The 26,887-nt window shown below is 42.8% G+C and overlaps 2 protein-coding genes across 8 annotated transcripts in view; one reads left to right on the forward strand and one right to left on the reverse strand.

Moving 5' to 3' along the window:
• Positions 1–26,887, forward strand: part of CTNNA2 (catenin alpha 2) — a 1,152,426-nt gene that overhangs the window by 776,046 nt on the left and 349,493 nt on the right. The window lies entirely within an intron of this gene.
• Positions 1,416–26,540, reverse strand: LRRTM1 (leucine rich repeat transmembrane neuronal 1). Of its 4 annotated transcripts, none has more exons than XR_010343227.1 (2): positions 23,744–26,373; positions 1,416–1,462 (listed from the first exon to the last, which is right to left on the reverse strand). XR_010343227.1 is itself a non-coding variant. In XM_012452106.3 (2 exons), the coding sequence occupies exon 2, from the start codon at positions 25,620–25,622 to the stop codon at positions 24,054–24,056; it is 1,569 nt and encodes a 522-aa protein (XP_012307529.1). In that variant the 5' UTR covers positions 25,623–25,681; positions 25,954–26,540; the 3' UTR covers positions 23,676–24,053. The 4 variants fall into 4 exon arrangements, 2 of the variants coding, with proteins under 2 accessions (XP_012307529.1, XP_012307530.1); XR_010343228.1 differs by lacking the exon at positions 1,416–1,462 and adding an exon at positions 15,368–15,444; XM_012452106.3 differs by lacking the exon at positions 1,416–1,462 and having other exon boundaries at positions 23,676–25,681; positions 25,954–26,540.

A 26,887-nucleotide genomic window follows, 5' to 3' on the forward strand; every position in this document is an offset into this window, starting at 1 on the left:
GCTGAGGCATGAGGATCACTTGAACCCAGGAGGTTAAGGCTGCAGTGAGCTGTTGCACCACTGACTCCAGCCTGGGCAACAGAGTGAGACTCTGTCTCTCAAAACAAAAAATTGCCAGTGGAGAATGGATTATTCTATTGGAGATTAATTTTGGTTTTCTCCCTGGTACATTAATGACATTGTGTGTGTGTGTGCGTGTGTGTGTATGTGTGTGTGCATGTGTGAAACAGAGAGAGAGAAGTGAAGAGATAAAAATGATGGAATAATGAAAGGCAACTAGGAGGGCCAGCCTGGAGAAACATCCTTGAGGCAAGAGGCCTTGGTAGCCTCATGCCATCTGGGCAAGAGAATTGGAGGAGGCCCTGCAGCTCTGGCCAGCCCACCTTTCCAGCACTCCAGGCCCTGGTGATATAATAGAAGGATCATTAGACTAGTTCTAGAGAGTTAAATTTCTTTCATTTGTCGCTTCATGATACAAAGACATGTTGAGTGTTTTCTTTAGGATCGGTACTGGCCTGGACACAGAGTCTAGTGCCATCACTACTATTTACTGAGTGATCATAGAAAAACCATTTTTCATTTGCATCTGTTTAATAAGGGAATTAGGTATATTGGTTTCAAAGGTATCTTCTGACTGTGATATTGTACAATTATATAATACTATACTGTTTATTCTTTTTCCCTTTTAAAGCTTACTCATTTTCTGTCCTGGCTCTTCAGCTCTCAGCTTATTGCTTTGATGGCACCCACCAATGGTCAGAATGAAATATTGACCGCAAAAAAATATCGTATCAATAGAGTCCATTTCTGTGGGCAGAGGACTTTTCATGGTCCCTGCATTGTATTTCATAAAAAGCCTTGAAATGTTTCTTGCATAAAGGAGAGACAATGGTAAATGCACAGAAATTTCTATGTCATGGCCTGGACTCTTGGGAGATTTCCCTGATAAAAACAGGTGATTGTCTCACCCTAAGGTAGGGATCTGGCTTTTTATTTCTAGTTATACCCCTTCACTAATGGCAATATTGGTTAAATTTGGAATAAGAAGAGCAGCATTAACTATGGGATGTTGTGCATTTACTTACCCTCTGTGAGTCTCAGTTTTCTCTTAAGTTCAGCAATACCCACCTAACAGTGCTGCTGTAAGACGTAAATGACATAAGGCTCAATACATGCCAAGATCAGGGCCTCTGTCCTTGTATGACTTCAAGTAATATTTGTTTTCCTTTTGTCCCTTTACCCCTTTGCTGAGCTGATCAAATAGGATCTTGTGTGCTGGTTGCAGCACTTTGTAAAGTATTAAACAAACAATGAATTATTATTATCAGCACCAGAACATACTCCAGGATTTGAGAAATATCAGAAGATTCTTATTGCTCAGATACCCACCTGTGTTAGAGACAGCACTGGGCGTGTATTCCAGTCTTTGCCTCCACTTTCAAGCTTTGCCAACTGCTGCCTTCTGCAACAAAAACATAGGCACCTACCCTTGATTTGAGCCCTTTAGAGAATGGTACATTTAGATGACACATTTCAGCCCAGTGGCACTCAGCATATGAGTAGGATGGCTAACCTTGGACTTTGTTTAGTCTCGTGCTAACCTTACCCACCTTTTCTATTTTACCTCCTGAAATAGATTTGCAAAGGACTCTCAGATAATAATCCACCCTTATCCAAGATTTTGCTTTCTGCAGTTTCTGTTACCCACAGTCAAAGGTGATCCAAAAATGTTACATGGAAAATTCCAGAAATAAACAACTCATAAGTTTTAAAATTGTATGCTATTCTGAGGAACGTGATGAAATCTTGCACTGTCTTGCTCAGTCCTGTCTGAGACATAAATTATCCTTTTGCCCAGCATATCCACATTGTATATTCTCCCTGCCTGTTACTGTATAGGAAAAAAAACATGGTACATTTAGGGTTTGATACTATCCATTGTTTCAGGCATCCACTGGAGGCCTTATACTATATTCCTGCCAATAAAGGAGAGACTACTGTATTTCTGAAAGGCATTCAGTTACCACAAAATATTATTTCCTTTAGTGAGTTGATTTTCCCCCTTGGAAGGTTTCTTTTTGAAATGCTGCAGGGAAACGCCACCATTTCTCTCTGCCTTCTCAAGAGAGCCATAAAGTGCTATTGGCTATTAGCTAAAATGCTCCCTCTTGGTTTCATTGATCTGAAGGGATTTGAGATCTCCAGGGTGACCAGATATTAATTATACACAAATTATTCATAAATATCCCTGGACACTTGCTCAGGATCTGTGTTGTAAGGGTGGTGCATCATCAAGGCTCAGGCCAGGGTTATGAGCTCATTGGAAATTTAAAGACTAAGTCTGTTCAGCCTGTGGCATGCAGAAGTGACTCACTTCTGGAGGTGAAGTCCTTAGAGCTTCTAAAAACGTCAGCTTTTGTGGGTTTAATCTGGGATGCACAAGTTAGCTTTAAAGGGGGAGAACTTAGAATAAGGGATTTAATCACTGAAATAGGTCATTAAGTGATTTTAAGAAGTTGTTTTCTAAAGAGTGTACATTGGCAGGGCGAGGTGACTCAAGTCTGTAATCCCAGCACTTTGGGAGGCTGAGGCAGGTGGATCACGAGGTCAAGAGATCGAGACCATCCTGGTCAACATGGTGAAACCCCGTCTCTATTAAAAATACAAAAAATTAGCTGGGCATGGTGACGCGTGCCTGTAATCCCAGCTATTCAGGAGGCTGAGGCAGGAGAATTGCCTGAACCCAGGAGGCGGAGGTTGCAGTGAGCCGAGATCGCGCTATTGCACTCCAGCCTGGGTAACAAGAGCGAAACTCCGTCTCAAAAAAAAAAAAAAAAAAAAAAAGAGTGTACATTAGCGTCTGTAGGTACAGTCAAAGAGCAATTTCCCCTTATGTCCTCCGAGCCTGCATACAAAAGCACCTCCTCTCACTGTGCATCTATCTTCATTTCCTCTCTATTTAGAGCCCCTGGTTCTTACTTTTTTCCCCTTAATTATCTTCAACTGGACTGACTGAGAACTTACATACATGATATTAAATTCATGCAACTTCAGAAAAAACATATTGAAGCAGATCCATACTATGAATTGTATAGCTGATTTTAGTTTTAAAAATACTATTAACAAAATTACTTACATATAATAGTAATAAAGGAATTCAAAATTATTACTGATAAAAGGTATACTTTTTTAAAAAATATTTTCTAGTATATATGGTTAGTGTAAGTATAAGGTAGTAAATTCTCTTTTCAACATTTGAATGGAATAAAGAGAAGTAATGCTAAAATTTAAAGATAATAGGTTTTTGGAAAGTTTGTTTTTGATTTTCACCTTGGAATAATAGGAACTGCATGTTCATCTGGCATTGTAGCAGGAAGAGAATGTAAGTGTGACCTTCATAATGATGCTAGCAATTGTTTCTTATGAAATTATCCAGTGGTTTGGATCTTGCTGTTGCTTTCCTTCTGGGAGTCTTCTATCAGCTAGTGACAGGTCAGAGGGAAATGCCAATGGATTCTGCCACACTAGAGTCTTAAGAAAGGCAGCTTAGGCTGGGCGCAGTGGCTCACACCTGTAATCCCAGCACTTTGGGAGGCCGAGGTGGGCGGATCATGAGGTCAAGAGATCAAGACCATCCTGGCCAGCATAGTGATACCCCATCTCTACTAAAAAATACAAAAATTAGCTGGGTGTGGTGGCACACGCCTGTAGTTCCAGCTAGTCAGGAGGCGGAAGCAAGAGAATTGCTTGAACCTGGGAGGCGGACATTGCAGTGAGACGAGATCGTGCCACTGCACTCCAGCCTGGTACCTGGTGACAGAGCAAGATTCTGTCTCAAAAAAAAAAAAAAAAAAAAAAAGAAAGAAAGAAAAAGAAAAACGCAGCTTAGACAAATCCCAAAACCTATAAACCCCTTCTACATGAGTTATATTTTCAATCATTTGAAGCCATTTCCCTATTATTTAAATATTATTTATTTGCTGTTTTCTTAAGTTTAAAACTTTTCTTGGGCAAATTAGATTTGTAGAATGAGAGAAACAAGTACATGTTTCTTTAGACATGATTTTTTTTATGGCTCTTGGCAAAAAAATATGGCAATTTAGGCCTCTCAAGTGAAATGGCTCATTACTTAGTTTTGGTAACATAGTACAACTCACATTTACTTCTCATTGTGGAAATTTTCAAATTTAAACAGAAGGAGATAGAATAATACAATGAACCCTCCTATAGGTATTATCCAGCAGCAACAATATCAAGCATGGCCAATCTTACTACATCTAAACCACCACTCCCTCTCTCCTATTATTTTAAAGCAAATCTGAGATATATAATCTCATAGTAAATACGTTAAGTGTTTGTCAATTATAGAAATGTACTTTTACAATGTAGTCATGTGGCACAATTATTAAGCAAAACAACACCTATTGCTTATTAGTTATGTCTTGCAATCTTAGAGTTAAGCAAGCTTCTCTGGATGAGTAGACTAGTACCCATTTTAAAACCTGATGTAAAGGGCACTCCAGATGGTTCAGATTTTTTTTCAGAAAGAAGTATTAGGTAAATAATGGATATTACAATGAAAAGATATTGGTCAAAATCAGGCAAAATATGGGCTAGTAGATCCTCAAGGTAATAAGCAAAGGAATGACCAGTTGCAATTTTTCTTTAAAAGGGAAGCAATTTTGTAAGAATTAGATTAAAGAAGGCAGAATTTTGGAGATTGGGGATGACATTTAAAAAGTCATGTAAAGCAACAAAATATAGAATATAGGTAATTCTTTGGAACAAATAACTAGGTTTCATTGTCAAATAAATTGCAAGAGGGGAGGAAAAGAGATGAGTGGTGATTAAAAGACACTTAAAAGACATATCAACCAATGAGAGTGTGAACTCTGTTTGGATTTTGACTCAAACAAACTAAAGGTCAGGGTATAAGGAAGGGAGAGACTATCAGAGATGTATGAACACTACTGGATATTTGATAATACTAAGGAAATGTTGGTTTGAGGTGATGGATGTGCTAATTACACTGATTTGATCATTACAGATTGTATATATGTATTGAAATATCTTTTTGTATGATTATTACATGTCACTTTAAAATATAAATTTAAAAAATAATCAAAGGATAAATAATGAAATAATATAGGTGTGTGAGGCCTACATACAAAGGGAATAACCTCATATTAATAAATGTAAGCTCAGATATAGAACCCGAATGTGTTTAAGTTTTCAATAAGTATTGTTTGATAGGCTAGGGACATACCCACTTTTATGGCATTATTTTAACGGGAAGGTGTCTCGTGAATTACAATAGATGGTAACAGGTTGGATATGCCTCTGCCTCACCCTAATGCAGCTGAGGAAAGCTGGAAAGAGTGCCCTTTTACTCTCCTAGAGCTGGAAGGACAGCTAGTCATGCAGGGAGAAGGGTGGTTCTCCAGCCACTGCATATGCTGAACATAAAGGGAGAGGAAGAATAGAAGATGAGAGGGCAAAGGAAGGGTAAGGAAAGGAAGAGATAAGAAAGAAAGAGGATGGGAGGAGAGGGAGAAGGAGGAGGGAAAGGAAAGGGGACTGACCACTAATGATTATTGAATGGTTAATTCTAGGCATCATACCAAGTATTTGACTTGTATTATCTCAATTTCCTTGGTCATGAACAATTAGTGTGAGTAGAATCATCCGATTCATGGGAATCCAAGTGGAAGAGATTCTGCCTTCTTTCTTCAGCAGCCATGGCAGGAAGGAGCATTATAAATTTAGCAGGACTGCCCAAGTTCTCACTGGATTATTTTAATGTCTTAATAAAAAATCTCATTTTTTAAAGATGAAGATAGTGAATTAACAGTTGAGTGGAATTACAAGCTAACTTATTGGAGGATAAGGGGGCCTAACTCTGAATGGTAAAATACCGCCAGATAACGCTCTACTCCAAAGGCAGAAGTGCTCCCGACTTTCCCAGGCCAATCAATTTTAAAGTCATCAGTAAAGGGGTAAGATGAACAACTGCCAAGATGTTGGTTGTAGTTTTCAGCTCTGAGCTCTAACCAGAGCAGTTCTTTCAACCCTTCCTTCCCTTGACTGAGCCTGAAAAGGACATAAGTGGTGGCCTTTTCTCTCTCCATCCTGATACACAGTGGTCAAACCACTTTCCTCTTCAGTGCTGTTAATGAAGAGCACTGAATGTGGTTCAATGCAGTTTTCTCTTCATTGCTGGGTTTTCCCACTACTAGGAAGCCATCAGCGCCATCCCTTCCATGATCTCTGACATTCAATCATATTTTTTTTGCATCATCTCTGAGGATCCCTCAAATTCCTAACAGAAGCAGGGCAGTATTCAACCCTATCCCCAGGGAGATGTCATTTTCCTTTTCTCCTTGGATATTCATTTGCCTTATCCTTTTAGCTTTCCCCACATCCCTGTCTCTATCCCATTCCATCTAGAATTTTGTCATATTGGTTAAGATGATTATGGTTGCAAGTGATAGATAATTCATATTCTAAAGGTTGAATAATAGTTGTTTATTACTACACATAGCAATAGGTATAGAGGCAGAATGCCCCCAGCTAGACCATGGTGCACAGTGGAGTCTCTTTCCATTTTCTGCTTTGCTACCTCACTTAGTCCTAGTGTTTGTTCACTGCAAGAAATAGGATGGTTGTCTGTAAGTCAAAAGGGAGGGGCTCTTTTTTTTAGACATTACTTTCTTTTTTTTTTCTGGAAGTGAAATATTACTCAGAAGTTTCCAAGTAGACATCCATCCAACTGGTCAGCCATGACCTGGCTTCATGGAAGCTGGCAAAACCAGACCATGATGTTTTTAGCCTTTTCATGGCAGCAGACTGCCATCATGGATGAAGAAGGTGGGGAATGGCAATTGGCAGATTGCCAGTGGCATCTACCACACTGGTATCTCTCTTGTTGAATTTTTGTTCTTGTGTTGGGTCTAGGGACACTGAGAAGGGCACCCAGTGTCACACTCAAATGCGTCCATCCCTGATGATGATCAACTAACACTTTAAGATCAAGCCTGGGTATCTTGACATTCTTACCTCAGACTGATTTCTCTTTTCTTCCAGGGGATCTGTGGAGAGGTGAATGTCATCTTGCTTCTTGTCTTCGTACAGGGGTCTTAGTCTGAGGACCAAGTCATTATTCGCAAAATATTCCTTTATCTTGTCCCAGTGATCCCATTGGATAAATAGATAAAACTCAGAGAAGCCAGGACTCCCAGTGGGAATGCAAATGAATGTCCCTTCAGAGATGTGCATCAGACAATCAAAGTCTGATATAGAATTAAATGGTCTCCTGACAGATGTGCCTTCAAATATGAATTAATGCAGAATACCAGCAACATTTCAGCCACTGCTATTCACATGTTGTTAGACAGGCATGGCTTGTGTGATAATAGTCACTGTAATGGGTATAACATTTCCTATACAACAAAGGTAAAGATGTTTCACTTGCCTTTTTATTTTTTCTTTTCAAATTTGCGTCCGATCCACCTGATGCTTCTCTCTCACCAGGGAAACTGACTGTCAATTTCCATAAAGATTCTCTTACCATGCCAACCTATCTTGATTGTGCAGTGGTTCAGGGTGCCCAGTATTGCTCCAGAACTCTCAGGAATGGTGCTCTGATCTCCAGGCCACCTGATTTCCACTTACCTGCTCATTGTCTGTGTCCAAATGGTCCCTTGAATGCAGGCAGAAATGCTACATTATGCTGTATTTGGTTATTGGAGTCTCCTCTGGGGATAGACCCACTGGTGGCCGTGACCCAGCCTCCTAAGGAGCCCTCCGTACCCATTCCCCTTTAGAGTCTGCATGTCCAACAACCTCCTTCAAGTACTATCTTCTTTTTTTTTTTCCCCTTGTGAGATGATATTCTCTTCAGAGGGCCTTAGGAAACACTAGCTTGTTCTCTGTTATTTGTATGATGAGTGTAGGGGAAGGATATAAGAGTGGTAAGCTGTTTTCTCACTAACTCATCCTGTTATAGATAGGATACGTTCCATATTGGAATGGAACAAAATTAGATTCTGGATTGTCCTGGTGATGAAGTAGCTACTTATAAAATATCAAATCATCACACGCTGTTGAGCATTTTGCTGGTGCACTTAGCCAGTGCTTCCCTTTCACTTGCCTGCCTCCATGCTCTTGCACTTCATGGATCCTGCTCTTGGGCTGCCCTTTTCTTCCATTCTGCATGTCACATCCCACGCACCTAACTAGACACAGTGTATAGTCCACCTTCTTCATCAAGCCCTGTGAAACTTCTCACACATTCCCTGAATTGAGGAAACACTTTCCTTTTACTGTATCACTGGAAGACTTTGCTACACCTGTGTTATAGTATTCATCCTATTCCACCTTTGGTTGTCATTATATATGTGGACGTTGTACCCATTACGTTGGTCTGTAAACCCTTTGAGAGGAGGGCTATGTCTTCCTCTTTTTGCTTCATCTTCAGTGTCTAGAAACTAACTGAACTGAACTGATACAAAGAAGTTGTCCCCTGACCATGAATAGTATGTAATGGGACACAAAATATATATGCATGGTACATAAGTAAATTAATGATATGAACAATGAAAGGAGATGTCCTAGACAGTCCAGACTTGATTACTAAGGACAATGACTGTTCTAACACCTTCTGATGGTGAGCTGAAGGTATCAAGAACAGCTTCACAGATGTCTTTACAACTTGAACTGAATATTGTATCATCATGAAAATGTTACTGAGTAGAAAGAAAAGGAGAGGACAGGGAAGCCGTGGCAATAGAGAGAATGATAGAAATAACTTAAGCATCTTTTGATTGATGTGGGTGCATCAGAAAGTCTACCACCTCCCTGCCTCCCGCACCTTATGTTTTCTTCTAACTTTAAAACTTATAAACTGCTGGCACATATACCGCTTCATATGATTCATCTAGAGAGGTCCATAGACTGAATTTCATTCCATTGCAAATAGCGTTGTAAAGGAGATTCACTGTGTAAAGTCAAAACGGACTCCACTGGGAATAGATACACTTGGTATCAAAAGTCATGATGACGAGGATGACACTGATGGTGATGATACTGATGATACCAATGACACTTACTGAACACTCACTGTGTGCCCAGCATGTGCATAATGTTTCGCATATATTAACACTAAAACTCCCAACACATTCAAAGTAGAACTTTTAAGCCATCCCTAGATTAATAGGGGTTGAGTAATTTGCCCTGCATCGCACAGCTGGTGTACAGTAGAACTGGGATTCATATCGAGGTCTATTTTATTTCAAAGTCCAGTCATTTCTCATTCCCTAGAGCCCTAAAGGCCGACAGACATGACAAAGGGAAGATCACAAATATTATCTCATGATGCGTGCTTAACTCACACTTTCGGTAGAATGTGAACGTAATCTGCATTAACCAGCTCAAAGTTCAGCACCAGGTAAAGGCATTGCATTTACGTAGTGTTCATCTTATTTGTGAGTACAGATATGTGCGCTTAGGCAATTACTTTCTTAGTTAATGACTTAATTGCCATTTCAAGATTTGATCTTGAATCTTAAATCATCTCCCTGCTACCAACCCTGTTTCTGTTGACACCTCAAAACTCGTTTTTGAGCCTTTTTCTGTCGTTGCTGCCCCGGGTCCTCTGGTGATAGCATCCCAGGTGAGGGACATTTACCTGAAGGTGAGACAAACAGTTGAAACCCCATGGCCTCCTTAACATGGGGATTGAAAACCTCCTAACGATCACCAGAAATTTATGTTTGCTGTTGGAAAATTGCTTTGGGAAATGATGCGGATCAGAGAAGTAAATTTTCTGTCAAGATTAACTTTAGTAGTGAGCAAAGCAGAATTTGGGGGGAGGAAAAAACGATCCCTAGGTGTTTCATCACATTTGTATTAACATTCTTTAATATTTATCACACTTGTACTTTTTGAGCCAAACTGTCAGCGCAAGCACTGAACTACAGAGAAGATACAGGAATTTCTCTGGAGAGGATACCTTCAGTCTCATCTTACAAACAGAAGCTGTTGATAACAGATGTGCTTCAAAGAGCTGGCAGTTGTTGAAAGAATTAAGGTGAAAAATAAAATTCCTAAAACCCCACCACATTAAAACCAGAAATCTACTGCCTCTGGACTGGCCCAGATTCTTCAGCCTGTTTCCAGAAATTGCTGTTATGCAGTCTGCACAGACGGTGGAGTGCTTGGACTAGGAAGGGAGGGGAGGAATCTTGGCAGGGCACCAGCTTGGAGCTCGATTTTTCTTCTTTCCCCCCCCCCGCTACAAAGAGCTGGGCCTGGTAGAAAATAAAACAAAAACAGATCCTTTTCCTCTCTCACATCTGCTTTCATCCCAGTTCTTTGGGGTTGGTGGCCCTGGGTAAACCAGTGGAGCTCAGCAGGCTGCTCGCTGCTGAATGTGTTGCTGGATTTTGCTGCAGTTCAGGGCTGCTTGGCTGTGAGATCCAAGAACATTGTTTCTCATGGGCTGACACATATGGGACCACAGCAGTAGCCTCTGTGTGAGGGCTCAGAAAAACAACGTGTGCACTGTGAAGATGGCAGTAATATGATGCCATAAATGGTTAATTAAGCCGAGATGGACTTCTCTCCCACCTTCTTCCAGAAGTCTCCATTTAAGCTCTTAGAAGATATAGCAGGTATATGCTGCAGATGAGAGGTCTGCTCAGAGAAAGGACTGAGGATTGAATCTGTTGACAGAACTTGGAAGAACCATTATATTAAAAACAAACAAACAAAAAAAGATAGACAGCAGTCACCTGAGACAAATGTCAGAGCATCTGGAATGGCAGGTCCTATGGAAGAGATCTTTGTAACTTCCTTCTTAACTAAGTATTCCAGCTGCCATTGACTAACAAAGAGGGAGCTATTCTTCATCCTGTTTACTAATTATTCTATAATATTACTTACCTACTAATCTCTACCCTAGTTCTCACCTCTTTAGAGATGATTTTTATATTACCGACATAGTGTTCGCATTAACCTCTTAAATCCTCTTCTTAGCTTCTGCTTCTAGGAACCAATTGCTCCTGATGCCATCCACATTTCCTCTGAGGATGTTTGTATAAACATTATAAACATTACATGTCACTCTATTGTGGTGATGGTGCAGGGGCGGGGCTAATGCTGATTGAGAATGCACTACTGGCCAGCATTTTGGCAGACTCAACACACACGTTCTCTGATAACCTTCCTAAAAGCCAGCAAGGCAGCCACTGACATGACCGTTTTACAGGTGTAGACACCAAGGTTCATAGAGTCACAGTAGTGACTGCCTAAGTCCACTTAGCCCACTTGGGTTAGACTGTGATATACGGTAGGGAAACAAGACAACTGATAGGAGGGCCTTCCTATTAAGAAGCGAACAGTGTACTTGCCTCCCTGCTACCTGCTATGGATGAAGAAGTCATGAGGGACTTAACTCAGAGCAGTGACCAAGAGCAGGAATTTAGGTCCCTGTGGAGGAGATTTTGAACAATGTTCAAAACAATGCCCCTCAAAAGTCACTCTGTATGAGGGGCCAACCACACAGCTCAGATCCTGACCACTCTTCTCCTCCCACTGCCTTAAATCTTTGTTTAGGACCTCATAGCCTTAGAGGTTCTGTCACTCACAGGATCTCATTTGATCCTCACCAGATCCCTGTGAAGCAGGCTGAACAGGGATTGTTTTCTAAATTTTATAGATAATGGGATTGAGGTCCAGAAAAGTGCTGATTTATCTAAGCCAGCAAATTGCAGAAGCTCTGTCTAATTAATTCCATACCAGATAGTTTTTTAGTACATCATGAAGCCTCCAAATAAAGAGAACTCTGGGATGTGTTGAGTGCAGCAGGTGCTGATAAGACAAAGCCCCCCAGCATGAAACTGTGGCTGTCCAAATAATCTCAGTCCTAGTTTTCAATACTGAAGTACCCAAACTTCCTTAACCTTCTCCTTTCTTCCCCAATGATTACCATGGGGAGAAAAAAACAACAAAAAGTAAAAGCATCATGGGAACCTCACCATGACGAGACCACAGCTTTTACTTTAGCTGCTTTTTTCTCCCACGTGATAATTAGTATCTACCTCAGTGTTTATTAGACATTTTTTTCATTCTCAGCCCCCTAGAAAATATTATTTAGACATTTTTTTCATAATTACTCCCTCTCCCTGAAATCTTAATACCACAGATATGTTGTATATCTGTTTATGCACTATATGTATGTCTGTGCTTTTCATCAAAAATTAGTACAGTTTATTTCACCCATGTAAGAAACAGTGTTTGCTTCCTAAGTACCATCTTGCTCTTGATGCAAATGCCTGATGTAGCTTATAACTGTGAATTCAGTAAAAAGAAAAGAAGGAAGCATAGTGGGAGGGAAAGAAAAAATGAAGAGAGGGGAGAAAACAAACAAACAATAAAACAAGCCAGCAAAGACATAAAACACCAGACTGAAAGTGTCCTCAATTTCCCAACAGCTCTAGCTTTCTGTGGTAGTATAGATTCAGGTATTGAGGTTTCACTTTGGCCAAAGCACTCATTCCCAATCTTTCTGTCCAAAGCTGGGGCAGAGCATGCTTTATTCATTCCGTGAGTGAATCCCAAAGAACGAGGTGTGGCTCGAGGCACGTTCAACTTTTGGTATCTTAGTTCCCTAGTTGTAAAAGAGAATGTTCCTTCTGACCAAACATAGTTTTTACTTGTGAGATTAGGTACATCTCTAAGGACATGGGAGACTTTCCCTTGGAGGAAGTTCATCGCTTTGCCTGTTAATAAGTGATAGCAAAGGAGAATGTGTGGAAAGTTACTCTTTTATTTTTTCCTCCTTAACTTCATACCCTGCCTAATATTGGAGAACTAGAAGGAAAGCCAGAATTCATCACTGCAGACATAAGAAAAAAGGCCTGGACAGGTGGAATTGACTTTCTCAAGGGCCAGGAGCAAATTAATGTCAAAGCTCGGACATGGATTTTGCCTCTTGATACAGGACCTCCTCTGCCAGAAGAAAGGGTCAGCCTCAGATATGTACTTCATCGTTTGTTACATTTACTTGAGCAGCATCCAACTATGACTGTGAGTACACAAAGAAAAAGCTTCTTTAAATAAACATCAGCAAATCTGTTTCAGCTGAAGATGTATGCTTAGTGTCCCAGGGGCTGGTATGATTTAATATTACCAATATTAAATAAGAGTTTGGGAGTTGGATAACAATTGCAAGGTGGGTAGCAGCTTTTCACCTCCAGGAATTGACTACAGATAGCAAACAGCTCAGATGTGGAAATGAGTTTTGATGGATCAACAAAAGGCCCATGTAAGTGGCCACTAGCCTTCAGCTCCTATGAAAACTGGAAGATATGTATGCACAAATGTGTGTCCACACGCCCACATGTATTCCAGGGGTAGGTTCATCACCAGGGCTGCCAGACCACAGTGGTAAAGCCAAGCCATTAAAAACCAGAACAAAGTCAGTGAGTGGTGTATGGGCTAAGGCCCGGCCAGTTAGAAAACTGGGAAGGAAACCATGTGCGTCTTTGCACCTCCAGACTTCACTGCCTCCATATCCCTCTTTTAGGCCTAGTGCTTTCAGATACTCAGGTTTTTGGGTCTCATCCTATCACAGACAAAAATGGTGAGAGCCTGGCTTTGCAGGATGACAACCCTGGTTACACCCTGGCTCAACCCCTTCCTGTCTGTGTGACCCTGTTGTTCTTGGATCTTTTATTTAGAAAAGAGTTATCTAGTACTTGCCATATGCCAGACACTATTCTAAGCACTTTTTAAGAAATAACTTATTTCATTCTCAATAACAATGGCTTAATTCTTCATAACAACACTGTGTCCATTTTATAGATGAAGGAACTGAGGATCAGAAAGGTTAAGTACTTTGCCAAATTTACTCAGCCAGAATTTGAACCCAAGCAATGTGTCTCCCTTGACACATCTTACCATGGTAAGTGACCTTAGGCAACTTGTAGATTCCCCCCCAACCTCAGTTTACCTGTTTGTAAAGGGAGGATGCTAATATTACTCTGGACAAGGATGGATGAAAGCTTGTTGCAGGGTTTAAATAGAAAATGTTAAGGATTTAGCAGGTTGCCGGGCACCTAGAAAGTACAATAGATGATTAACAGTCCTATAGTGTGGGGGTCACGTTTCATAAATGGATCAGGAAGAAGTAGAGGCCTCTTCTGCATCCTCTCATGGTGAGTCTGATAGGCCTATGCCAGAGCAGTCCTCTTGAGAATGCCTCACCTTCACAGGTGCAATCATTTACAAGTTAAATGGTTCTCTTGTTCACTCCACAAATGTTGACTTAAGCTCTCAACAAGAAATGTTGTGCTACTTTGATTGAATGAGTTGAGCAATATAATCAGAAGTTAAAAACATCTGAGTGATATGTTATCTTTAATGGCATTTCAGTTACAATGCAGTTTCTCCTCTTTCCTACAGCATGCTTGCTCTCTCTTTTCTTTGTGCCTTTATGATTTTTGAAATAATAGGCAAAAAGGGTCAATATTAAACACGCAGATCAAAAACGGCCCGGACAGCAAAGCAGTGCCGCTGCATTCCGAGAAGTCCCATTATTTTTAGAATAGAAATTTTTTAAAAATAAAAGGAACACAGTCTCAGATGGAGGGAAATATAGATTTCACCATAAATGCAATCACTGTGGAGCAGAGACAGTGAGGCAAAATCACAGGGTGAGTGGTTGTTCTGCAGCTGAGGGACAAATGACAGAATTGCCTTGGCCAGCTGAAGACAGATTGCTGCATTGTTCCATTAATTGTGTGTAACTTGGCTTTTCCAGACCTTGCTGTGTGCAGACTAATCCACCTCTGCGTGCTGCTGAGCTTTCTCACTTTTATTGAAGGCTGCCTACAATACCTCTGAGATAGAGATCCCTGCTACACATAGTGTGCAATATTGAGAGTTCTTCACTGAGGATAAATATGCTGATGGTGAACACCTAAAAATACGTGATTTTTTAAAAGAGGATCTTGGTTTAAGGAGGTAAAATATGACGGAAGATCCAATCTTTATCCTGGCTTTACTTAAGCCCCATAAACTGTTGGTGAATCTGTTCTTGCAATGAGCATTCACTTGTGTTGTTTCATTTAAGGGGAACAAGGTAAGAAGTCCTGTCCAAATGTATGCCACCCATCTGTTGCAGTGCCTGAAATTCCAGCATTAGAGTGATTTCTTTTGTTTATTTCCCCCAAAGATCCTTGTTTAAGTTGCAAAAATCTCCATGGTATAATTATCACCACTCCACCAATCAGTGTTCTACTAGGATTTAGTGTTTACATTCTTGGAAGAGCTGGTGGCAAATCTATGGATGCGGTAGACTGAATGGAAAGGGAATATTTTAATGCTGGGGTATTTGGAAAGAATCGATGTCCTTTGGATGTCTCCCGGGTGTCATGGAGTCTCCTATGGCAAAGGAAAGAGTGTCAGGCTTGGGATTGAAATGGAGACACAGAAGGGCAGTGGTGAAACTATAATGCCAAACTTTGTAACTGCAAGATTTCAGTTGCAAGAGGTGTAGGAAGGAGCCTGTGTGCAATGGGTTTTCCAGGAATCCTCCTAAAGGAGTTATTGATGTGTATATTTTGAGCAGGACTAGCTTTACCTCATAATGACACAACCAATCACAGAAGGTAAGGAAGGTGGTAGAGGGGGAAGGACCCAGGATTTAGAAAAGGCATTTCTCAGTGCCACCCAGCAGTAACAATGACATTGGGCAAGCTACTGAACCTTTTCAAATCTGAGTCTTGTCTTAAAAATGGGACAAGTTTATTTGTGCCTTGTGAAATTTTGGGAAAATAAAAACAAATATAATTCTAAACAGAACTGTTTAAATTATAGAGTGCTCAGAGACCAATTCTAAGTACACTGATGCTTACATGTCTTTTTTTTTTTTTTTTTTTTTTTTGAGATGAAGTTTCGCTCTTGTTGCCCAGGCTAGAGTGCAGTGGGGCAATCTTGGCTCATTGTAACCTCTTTCTCCCAGGTCTAAGCAATTCTCCTGCCTCACCCTTCCAACTAGCTGTGATTACAGGCACACGCCACCACGCCTGGCTAATTTTTTTATATTTTTAGTAGAGATGGGGTTTCACCATGTTGCCCAGGCTGGTCTTGAACTCCTGACCTCAGATGATCCTCCCACCTTGGCCTCCCAAAGTGCTGGGATTACAGGCTTGAGCCACTGTGCCCAGCCACATGTCTGTCTTCTATCAGTGCCACCAGATGGAGTCAATGGCAGGGAGGTAAGAAGGTGGCTCCCTTCTCCCTGCCATGTAGCCCATGTAACCTAACCCCATGGAGCTCTGACCCCATGGAGCGCAGGCACCAGCCCACCAGTATTTTTAAAGAGCTGCAGTGAGACTTTTGGATCTTGTAGATTGCTAAGCTGTACATGCTGTGAGTAGGGGACCCGCTAGCTCAGTGCTTCTCAGCCTTGGCTGAACTTTGGAATCACCTAGGAAGCTTAAAAAAAAAATTCTCCTCACCAAGGCCACACCCCTGACCAGTTAACTCACAATCTCTCAAGGGTGGGGCCCAGGAATCAGTATTTACTGAGGCTCCCCACTGGTTCCACTGTGCAGCCAGGGTTGACAAGCACTCTCCTAGCTGAGCAATAGAGAAAGAAGATGCAGCTAGAGAGTGAATTCTTTCTTCCCATAACACAAGGGAAAATCACTTTGCAACATTGCATTGAGAACTAACAAATAGCTTTATGGTAGACCAGAATAAAGAAATGATTGGAAAGGACTGAGGAGTCAGTATAATCACAGCTACTTACGGTAACTTGAGCAGCCATAAAACACAGATCTTGAAACTCTCTTTTTGCTCTTTTTCTTTTTTCTTTCTGTTGTGTTTTGTTCTCTCTCTTCTCCTCTTGTCTCCTTCCCCCACCTTGCCGTTTCTTCTTCTCAATCTCTCTTCCTGTCTTTTTCCTTCCCTTCCCACATTTTACTAGAAAAGGCTCTCAACTCCTAATATCCATTGTGGCCACTTACAATGTAGTACATTATTTTGAGAGTCCTGAACACATATTTTTCTATTCTTCTTCCCTACCCCTACCTAGTAGCAAATCTAGGCTCTGTGTGTGTGTGTGTGTGTGTGTGTGTGTGTGTGTGTGTATGTGTGTGTACTTCACAGCACATCCCTGTGTCTCAGGTCTCATGTGCAGGTGAGTGCGTGTGTGTCCTCTCCAGGATTCCCTTTCATCTCTTCCTGCACATTCTAAAAACCCAGTTTTCTCACCCACACATGCCTGCGCTTTCTCATCTTCTCATCTGTTTTCCAGCATGTCCACCTACCTCTCTGAAGCCCCTGACTCTCAGTGAATTTTTTTAAACCTCTGCTCATTCATATTCAGGCAAGCTTGATGAATCAGAATGTCTGGAGGAATAAAAATTCAGAGGAATTTTAATTTTCTGGTTAAGTGACACTCTCATGAAAACCACTTTTGTTTCATGCTTTATTGTGATGAAAAAAAAAAATGGTAAAATAGAAGCCCCAAACTGGAAAGGTTCTTAGGGAATCCCTAAATGAATCCTTCTAAAAGTAGAGACAGAGACCAGTTGCAGTAAGAAGATTAACATGATCCCAGGCATGTGAATGACAGTACTCTGTCTAAAGACCATGACTCTTGACTTCTAGACCCTATTTCTTCCAGAGCACTCACTTGACTTGCCCTGCAGAAATGTTCTGACTAACCAGAACCAGTCAAATGTAAATTCTGTTCTTTTACGTGAATTCTCTAGTTACTTATGATGTCACCTGCCCATGAACCTCCCTCATCTGTGTTGCCTGTCTGGTCCCAGGTGAATTTCAGTTTAAAATTCTTGTATCTCTAGACTATCCTGTTTGTAAGGTCTGAGATCATTTCCCTAAATATGTCCCCCCTACTCACTAGACTGAGCACACTGATTTTTTTCTAGCTTATGTTGTATTTAGTTTATTTTTAATTGTTGTGGGTACATAGTAGATGCATATATTTATGAGGTAGATGAGATATTTTGATAGAGGCATGCAATGTATAATAATCACATCACGGATAATGAGGTATCCATCCCCTCAAGCGTTTATTTTTTAGCACACTGATTTTTAAAATAGAGGTTCATCACCACCTCAGATACATTACAGTTTTGGTTGGGGAAGAAGAAGGCACAGGCTCGTGGACTGGATTTGTTCAGACTGCAGAACCCCTCCTAGAAGGAATATCAAGTTTCTCATTTTCCTTCTTGTTAATTAAATCTCTACTGTTAACTTGATTTTTTTTCCTGTTTCCTAAATGAGGTATTGCCAAAGAAAAAGTGGGTCAATTGAGGGTTCTGACTAGTTTTGTCCTAGTTAATTTAAGTTTTGCCATATGTTCTTTGAGAAGCATGTGTTAACTATAGGCCCTTTTGCTGGTTATCAACTAATCTGAGGGCTTTTAATTTAGATTTCCAGATACCTGGCAAGAGAGAGACTTAAAGGGAATAGGTCTAGGTAACTCAGCATCATTACTTTTCATCGTGCAGCAGCGTTTTTCATCTTCAGCACTCTTGACATTTTAGGTCAAATACTTATTTGATGTGGGGGATGTCCGTGCTTGTAGGATATTTCACAGTATCCAGACTTCTACCCACTGATACCGGTAGCACCACCTTACCTGTGCATAAACATTAAAAATGTCTCCAGACACAAACACGTAAATGTCCACTGGGTGGCAAATCTGCCGCTGGTTGAGAACCATACCATGGACACATGATCCACTTAATCACCAAGGACGGAATGCAGATAAATCCCTGACAATAACATGTGAATGTCTACACCTTAATCTCTCCGAGTCCAGAATCCTATGTTAAGAGGTTGAACTGAATGTACTGGCCATTTCTTCTCCTGGAACCTGGAGAAGTCTCCTCTATTGGCAAAGCCCTGCATTGCCCAGTTACCAGTCACCAGAGCAAACAAGTCATGGTCAGAATTCCTGGATTGGGGCATTGTGCCCATGGCATTCAACAAGAAAGTGTTGAGCATGTCTCCTGTTCCCAATCTAGTTCCATGTTCTTTGCCAGGTGCAGGAGTGGAGGGACAACCATTCAAGGCATAAAGAAACAGGGGACAGTGAAAGGCCACCAAGCCAATTAACACATCACAGTGCTGCCAATCACTAGCTGGGTGACTTTGCACAGTGTACTTGACCTCTGTAAGCCTTGGGTTCTTCAGGTGAAGATAAGGTTGCTAGCAGCTCCCTCACTTATTGTGATCTAGGTAGAGGCACCATACCATGACTGCTCAGTAAATCGTACTTCTCCATCTCATTTATATCTTTGTCTAAACTGTAAGAATGCAATAGCCAGGACCTTTGCTTTAAGTAAAAAACCAAAGAGTTTCAGAAATTGTGTTCAGTTGAGCAAGGCCAGGAGATGGTGCCCAATCAGAAGTAAGAATTTTGCCTCCTGAATCCCAGAAAAGAAAAAAAAATTACAGCATTCCTTAATGAAAAAATATGTATCTTAACCCTGAGGTGGAAAATCCTCAAAAAAATATATTCTCATTTGCTGGCTCTTTCCACTAGACAGCAGGTTACACTCTGCCATGGCATAAGGAGCCCAGAAGCTCCCCAGCCTGCAAAGCATCTACCTTACTCATTAACTAATGTCTGAAAATACCACCAGCCGTATCAATCCATTATGTATTAACCGTCACTGATTTTATCAGATCATTTTCTGAATAAAAGTTGGATTATCAAGAAGAAAGTATTAGTGTAATTAGTGACAGAAGGCCACTAATTACATAATGTGGCCACCTGCCTGCATGTGTGTGTGTATGGTTATGTATGTATGTGTGTGTGGTTGTATATGGCTTTATAGACATATATATAGACACACACATCTAGGTGTGCATGTTTGTGTGTGTGCTGTTATATATATAGAAATAGATTGAGAAGTAAGAGTGTGTGTATATCCCTAAACCTCTCTCAAAATATATTTCAGAAGCCTATTTAATGGTCATATTCTAGCAACTTCCTTGTTATTTGACATTCTGTCAATGGCTGACCCAAATCAACCAACATTACCACTCATCGAGAGGAGATAATTGATGTTTATATTGACTACCCTGAAACATTATGATCTTCTTGCTCCAAAACAGATATAATTTTTAGTTCTTTGATAAGTTTCTCTGTGAAAAGGGTATGTACGTTCCTTTTATCATCTCACATGATCCATCAATGTCCTCTTCTACTGGGCCATGTCAGATAGACTAGGCATCAAACTTGCTGACAAGTTGACTAAAATAAGCCAGAAACACAAGTGACCCCTAATGCTACCAGAGGTCTGTGTGTGGTTGCTTGGAAAACTTGGGAGGAATAACAAGTGGCATTTGCCCCTCTAATGACTTACACGTATTCATAAACGTGTTGTTGATGCTAAATCATACCAAATGTCTGCCTTCTTGAAGGCAGGGAGAAAAGGTAGGGCACTCTTATACTTTGGTGAGCTCAGAGGAATATTTTTAAATGGTTTAAAAGACTATTTCCTTTTACTGGAATAACCTTTTCTTTGTGATGGTAACTTTGCAGTCTTGGGAGTGTGGGCTGCATTGCGGGGTAGGTAGTCTCAACTATTAATGGCAAGGCTAAGATCTGAGCATCAGGGACTGCCTTTTCTTTCTGAGTGCAGCAAACGACAGGTCTCATTTAACCTGCTTCCTCTGGTCCAACCTAAAAAACTACCAGGGCTAAGGCTGGTGTGAGAGTATCATTTGTCATGTGAAAAGACTTTTTTTCTACATAAATATTCGAAAAACCTCAATACCACTGCTGAACTTTAATCAGCTGGGAAGGTACTGCAAATGGAGGGTCAATCCATCACAATGCCCAGGATGAGACGTGAAGTGTGGCCTTAAGTTCTTTTCAGATAGCACAGGGTAATGAGATTAGCACCCTCTGTGGGAAGAATAAAAAAAAGGTGCTCCACCTTTAAAAATTAGATTCTCTTTTAAATGCTTAGTAGTTTGCTTAGAGGGGTCAGAGCAAGTTTCTTGAAGCTTAAAGATTAATTAATTTGAGAAAGAAAAGATTTCAAGTGTTACAAAACCTTAGTTAAAACTACCGCTTTCCCTTATTCTTACCGTTCCACCCGGCCCCCTCCTCCCGGCCATTCTCCAGAGCTAGAGGCACATGGGCATGAAATGATGTGAGCTAAATTCCTGTTTGTGTAGAAAACATTTGCTTGCCTTCAAAGGCACACAACACAGAAACATACAGACACACGCACACCAAGCAAGAACACAGCTTCCTATGGTCATCAGTTGCTCTTAAGCTCCCAGATTGCAGATTCCTCTTTCCAATGGTTCTTCATGAAATCTGCACAGACTTAAGATCTTCTACATACATGATATTTAGTCATGGGCAGCGTGGTGGGAGTAGCATAAAACAAAGCATGACTATTCTCTCCCTTTCTTATGGCCACCTTGAAACAAGAAGAGTGAAAGATAAAAATGTCTTGGGGATAGGAGATAAACTACAGTTTCCAAGATTCAGATTTCTAGAGGGTAGGAGGGGACCTGTGGTTCTGATGCTTGCCAGGAAGGTTTTGCTTCTGGAAGCTTTCCCTATAAGCACACCCACACAGCTCTTTAATGCACCAAGCCAGAGCAGCTTTGGGCGCTGGATTCCTGTAGCCTTCCTATGAGATGGTTAAGTTCACAGAATCCAAGGAGCCCTCCTTCAGTTGCTACATTTTTTTTTTTTTCCTAAAAAAGGTATGCTGTCTTCTAGAGGAGGTCGCTTTAGTAGGGTTTAAATATAGAGGCGAGGTGCATCCCTGAGAGAACCTTGTTCCTGCTACCCCTGCTCTCGGAGTGATATGCTATTTAGAAAGGCAGACTCAAATGATTATGCTTAGGCTAAATCCAAAACCCCCTCCTCAAAGTTAACAAACAAAGCACCTCTCTTCTAGAACACTAAGAGTCTGAATGGGTTTTATGTGCATGATGTATGTTATACTGTCATGTTTTAATTATAAATAAAGCAAGATAAAGTTTCCTGGTCAGGAAAAATGAGCTGGGGTGTTTTGTGTGTGTGTGTGTGTGTGTGTGTGTGTGTGTGTGTGTGTGTGTGTGTGTAGGAAGCTGTCTCCCAGGGCTTAACATCTTAAAAGACATTTGCAAAATATTTCTCTTGAAAGAGACTCTTAGATGCACTATTTTTAGGCATACTGGTTTCTCCATAGGTAGAAGAGAAACCTACCACCAACCCTTAGCTTAAGGAAACCTTCTGGTGATGCCATTCTGCATTTCAAAAAGCTGATTTTGCCTCCTAAGGTTGGTAGCTGTAGGGATTTGCATTTTGGGGGATGGTAGTGTGTGGTTCTCCACCCTTCATCCCTCTTCCTGGACTTCGCTCTTAAAAAAGGAAAAATAAAAACAGAAAGATGCAAGTCTTTAGTATCAGTTAGAGAAGGAAGAGAAAGACTTTGGGACATGAGCTACTTTGGTTCAGTTTTCAGCACCTGTCATTCATGACAGTTTATTTCAATCATACATTTGCTTAAATTGTCATCTGATGAAGGACCCCCTCCGTCCAATGCACACAGCCTTCCCCTTCCCTTCTCTGTACCCACCAACTGCCACACTACCACCACCTCCTCACCCTTAGTTCAACAGAAACTGAAATCTTAATGATGGACCTGGAAACCTATGAGAGGTGAGAAGGAACAGTCATCAATCCAGACACAGAAAAAAGAAAAAAAGAAAGAAAGAAGGAAAGCAAGCATTATACACAAGGGCAATCTGAGAAGAGGCAGCTTTTTTTGTCCCGGGTTAACAAATAATTCCCTTCTCAGAAATATGCAAACACAGGATCAAATGATTATCTTCTCCCATTCTTTCCACCCCCATCACAGCTCTGTCACCTCTGCCCCTGAAGTCTCTTGCTACAAGTCATTACCCTGCAGGCATTCATCCTGAGGTAGGCTTTTCTCCTCATTCCCCATAGAAACTAGGAATGTGCTGTCACTGATGGGAGCCTAAGCTTGCTGCAGTCTTAGCAATGTGCTCCAGAAGCACAGCTTTCAGCCCTGAACATCGGGATTCCGCCTCCTTACCCTCAGCCAGACCAAAGAGAGCAGTGAGCTGAGGGGCTCCCTTTAACACAGGAGGGGACGGGAAGGGCACAAATGCTACTGTGTCTGGTGAATCAAAGACTCAGGAGAATTAAGAACAGGTGGTATTTGGGGATGAGATTCTGATCTGATTTGAAAGATGGTTACGTTAAGGTTACACTGGTTACATTGTCTGGCACTGCCTTTTAAAAGCCATTTGCAATCCTCTCTGCCTTAAAGGCTGAGCAATGATGCCCAGTCCACCTCTCACTTGCCTGAAGGTGGTTAGATTGCACTGTCTCTGCCCCAATAATATAAAGGGTCCTGCTCTTTTTCTTTTTCCAGTCCTTACTCACGTGGAGTATATTAACATAAATCATTAATCTGATAAGCTTTGTTTGCCCTTCTTTAAAATTTCAAATTGAATCTGACTACTTTGCTCCTGGATTTTCCTTCTGGCCATTGGACAACTCCCCTCTGCACCCCACCTCCCCAAAATTTTAACTGTTGCTTTTCTTGCAACACAGGTAACAATTCATTTAGGTTACACCAGTCTGTAAAAACTGTAAATGCTATTTTATTTTAAACATTTTAGTTTACAAAAAAAAAAAAAAATCAATGATTGGTACCTTTTTTACACTCTCAGATTCCTGAATATGGACAGATCTTCAAAGGGAGGAAGGAGTTCTCATATGAAATTTAAGATAGACTGTCCTGAAGGTTGTGGGGTGGGTTTGTTGTTGTTGTTGTGTTTTATTTCGTTTTTGTTTTTAAGACACAATAAAGCTAAAATGTCAAGTCTCTGGGAGAGATCCCCTTAAAGTTTCAGTCAAGGAGCATATCAGAGCACAGACAAGGAGACCCCAGCCTGGTGCCCGCCGCCCGTCCGGGCTGCCCAGGCGTATTTGGTAGCGCATGGGTTGAGAGCCACTGGGAAAATCACACCTCGCATTCCCTCGCGGGCTGCTGGTGGCAGGTACACGAACCATACTCGTTGATGATCACCAGGGCTCCCTCAATGTGGTTCGGTTTGTAATCAACGTAGTATTCCTGGGCAGACATGGCAGCCATCTGATGCATGGTCTGTTTCTGCTTTTGCTTCCTGCGCTGCGTGACAAAGCACTGTCTGAGCTGCCTGAGGCTGGCTGGGAAACACTTCCAGGACACGTAGAGCACCAGGACCACGATGAGGAAGGAGAAGATGAGGGCCATGGTGCCCGTGACCACTTTGTGGATCTGCACGGCGTTCTCCGCGTGCTCGCCGCCGGGGAGAGCCACGGTGGCAGGCTCGAATGTGCCATCGTGCTGCCCCTCCCCGCCGTCCGCGAGCGTGGTGGCCGAGCTGGCAGGGGGCCCCAGATCACTGCGGTTGGTGACGGCCGAGAGCAGGTGGCCGCTGGTAGGCTCGGCCGCATCCTCGCACAGGTGGAAGGCGTACACCGCGTCCAGGACGTCCTCTCCCTGTGCGTACTCCGGGCTGGCGCACTGCAAGTTGCCATCGTAGCGCCCCTGGAAGTTGCTGAGCCACGAGGCTAGGGCACACACGTTGCGCCCGCAGTCCCACAGGTTCCCGGCCAGGGTGATGCTTGTCAGAGACTTCCAAGAGTTGAGGATCCGGGGCTCGATGTAGGTGAGGCGGTTGGAGTCCAGCTGCAGGGACTGCAGCTGCGGCACGGTCTCGAACACATGGGGCTCCATGTACTCGATCTCGTTGCCCGACAAGTCCATTTTCTCCAGGTTCCAAACCCAGTCCAGAGAGCTGACCACAATGGCCACCTTGTTCCTCCGCAGGCAGAGCGAGTGCAGGGAGATGAGGCGCGGGAAGTGGGCGAAGTTCACCTTGACCAAGTCGTTGTGCTCGAGGTGCAGCTCAGTGAGCTTAAACAAGCCGGCGAAAGAGTTGCGCGCCAGACTCTTGAGCTGATTGTATCCGATGTCGAGAAACTTGAGGCTGCGGCAGTCCTGGAAGATGCGCACGGGCACAAACTGGATGGCGTTGGCCCGCATATGCAGCGTGGTGAGCTTCCGCAGCCCGTGGAAGAGGTCGGGCGCGAGCGCCTGCAGCTTGTTGTACGAGAGGTCCACGCTGCGCAGGTTGGGCATGGGCCGGAAGGTGGTGTTGGGCAGTTGGGTGATCTGGTTGGAACTCAGCGTGAGTTCCTTAACTCGGCGCAGTTTCTGAAAGGCGTCCCCCTGCACCGAGCAGATGTGATTGTGATCCAGATAGAGCCACGTGAGCTGCATTAACCCTGTGAACTGGCCGGCGCGCAGCTCCGAGAGGCTGTTGTAGCGCAGGGACAAGCCCAGCAGGCCGGACAGGTTGTGGGGCGCCTCGGTGAGGTTGAGCGCCTCGCAGTACAGCAGCCGCCCCTCGCACCGGCACAGCTGCGGGCACCCGCTGGGGGCGGCGGGCAGCATCTGAAAGCAGGCCCCCAGCAGACACAAGACCACCCCCGAGGGCCTCCTCAGCAGCCAGTATAGACAGAGACCGAGCAGCAGGAAATCCATTAGCGAGAATCTTTCCAGAGAGACTGGAGAATGTCCATTGGAAGCGCTCGGTCAGAAATCTACATCATATTTTATTCCGAGGGAGGGGGAGCGGGGGAGGGGGAGAAAAGGGCAAAAAATCAAATAAATACATAGAAATAAAGAAGGACCCCCCCTCCCCAAAACCACACGTTCACCTCTAAGCATGCAGAAAGCTGGGCAGCATAGAAAGTTCACAGCCACGGAAAGATCAAAGAGATGGTGATTTGGTCCATGTTAGATGCTGCAGCAAAGAAAAGGGAGGAAAAAAAAATCTTCGGGAAAGAATTTAATTAAAAAGTGTCTTACCCACCCTTTTCCAGAGAGTGACAACCTCCATTCAGCTGCTCCCTTTGTGTGCAGGCTAATTATATGCAGGGCGAGAGAAGACCCCTCTGTGTTTCCGAGGCAGCCCCGGTCCACGGCCGGCGGATCTGGCAGGCGCACAATGTCTCACTTTGCTGCTCGGCTCGGGGCTGCAAGGGCGGCCGGCGAGGCGGGGAGGCGACTTCTAGGACCCGCAAGTTTCCCAACTACGTGCCGGAGCCCGGGCTTCGCCTTCCTGCCGCCTTCCTTTCCCTCTGCAGTTCGGACTGTGACGTTGTGGGGGAAAAAAACTCCAAACTCGGGGCTCGCGATTCCCCAGGATTTGACAGTCTGGTTAATGTCCGTCATTGGAGACGACCACTGACCGGCGCCACCTTTTACTCCGCGGAGACAGCCTGCCATTCGCGCCCCGGGCAGCTGCAGAGAGCGGGCTCGCTCATGCTTTGCGGGCGGCGGGCGGCGGGGAGATGCGGGCGGCGGCGAGGGGAGCGGCGAGCGGCGCCCGGGCTCCTTCCCTCCACCAGGCAGTGTGCGGCGCGAGCTTGCACAGGCACCTACTGCTCACTGAGTGTCGTAAGCTGCTCACGATTGTGCGTCTTTCCCGAGCACCTCAGACATGGGCAGATTGAAAAGGGGTGGGCATAAAACCAACATTTTACGGAACCACTAAAGTAATATATGTTCTTTGATGAAACGGAAAACACTTTCAGCTTTTTTGTCCATATTTCAAAAAAAGAAAAAAGGAGTGGGGAGGGAGGTGGAGGTAGGGGTAGCATCATCCACGACAAGATATTTCCAAGTGGGAAACTGAAATAGTCTGTGCTTTCCCCCCTTCCCTTTTGGGAATATATTCTTTTCCCCTTTAAAACTGTCTACGTGTAAGAGATACGTAGGAATCTGTAGAGAAATCAACATTTGGT

Source organism: Aotus nancymaae, unplaced genomic scaffold (genome assembly GCF_030222135.1).
Source record: "Aotus nancymaae isolate 86718 unplaced genomic scaffold, 86718_ANA_hifiasm-v0.15.2.pri h1tg000017l, whole genome shotgun sequence".
Taxonomy (NCBI): Eukaryota; Metazoa; Chordata; class Mammalia; order Primates; family Aotidae; genus Aotus; species Aotus nancymaae.

Excerpts from the sequence above, each read along its gene's own strand:
- LRRTM1 (XM_012452106.3), bottom strand. The coding sequence starts at position 25,622 with ATGGATTTCCTGCTGCTCGGTCTCTGTCTATACTGGCTGCTGAGGAGG.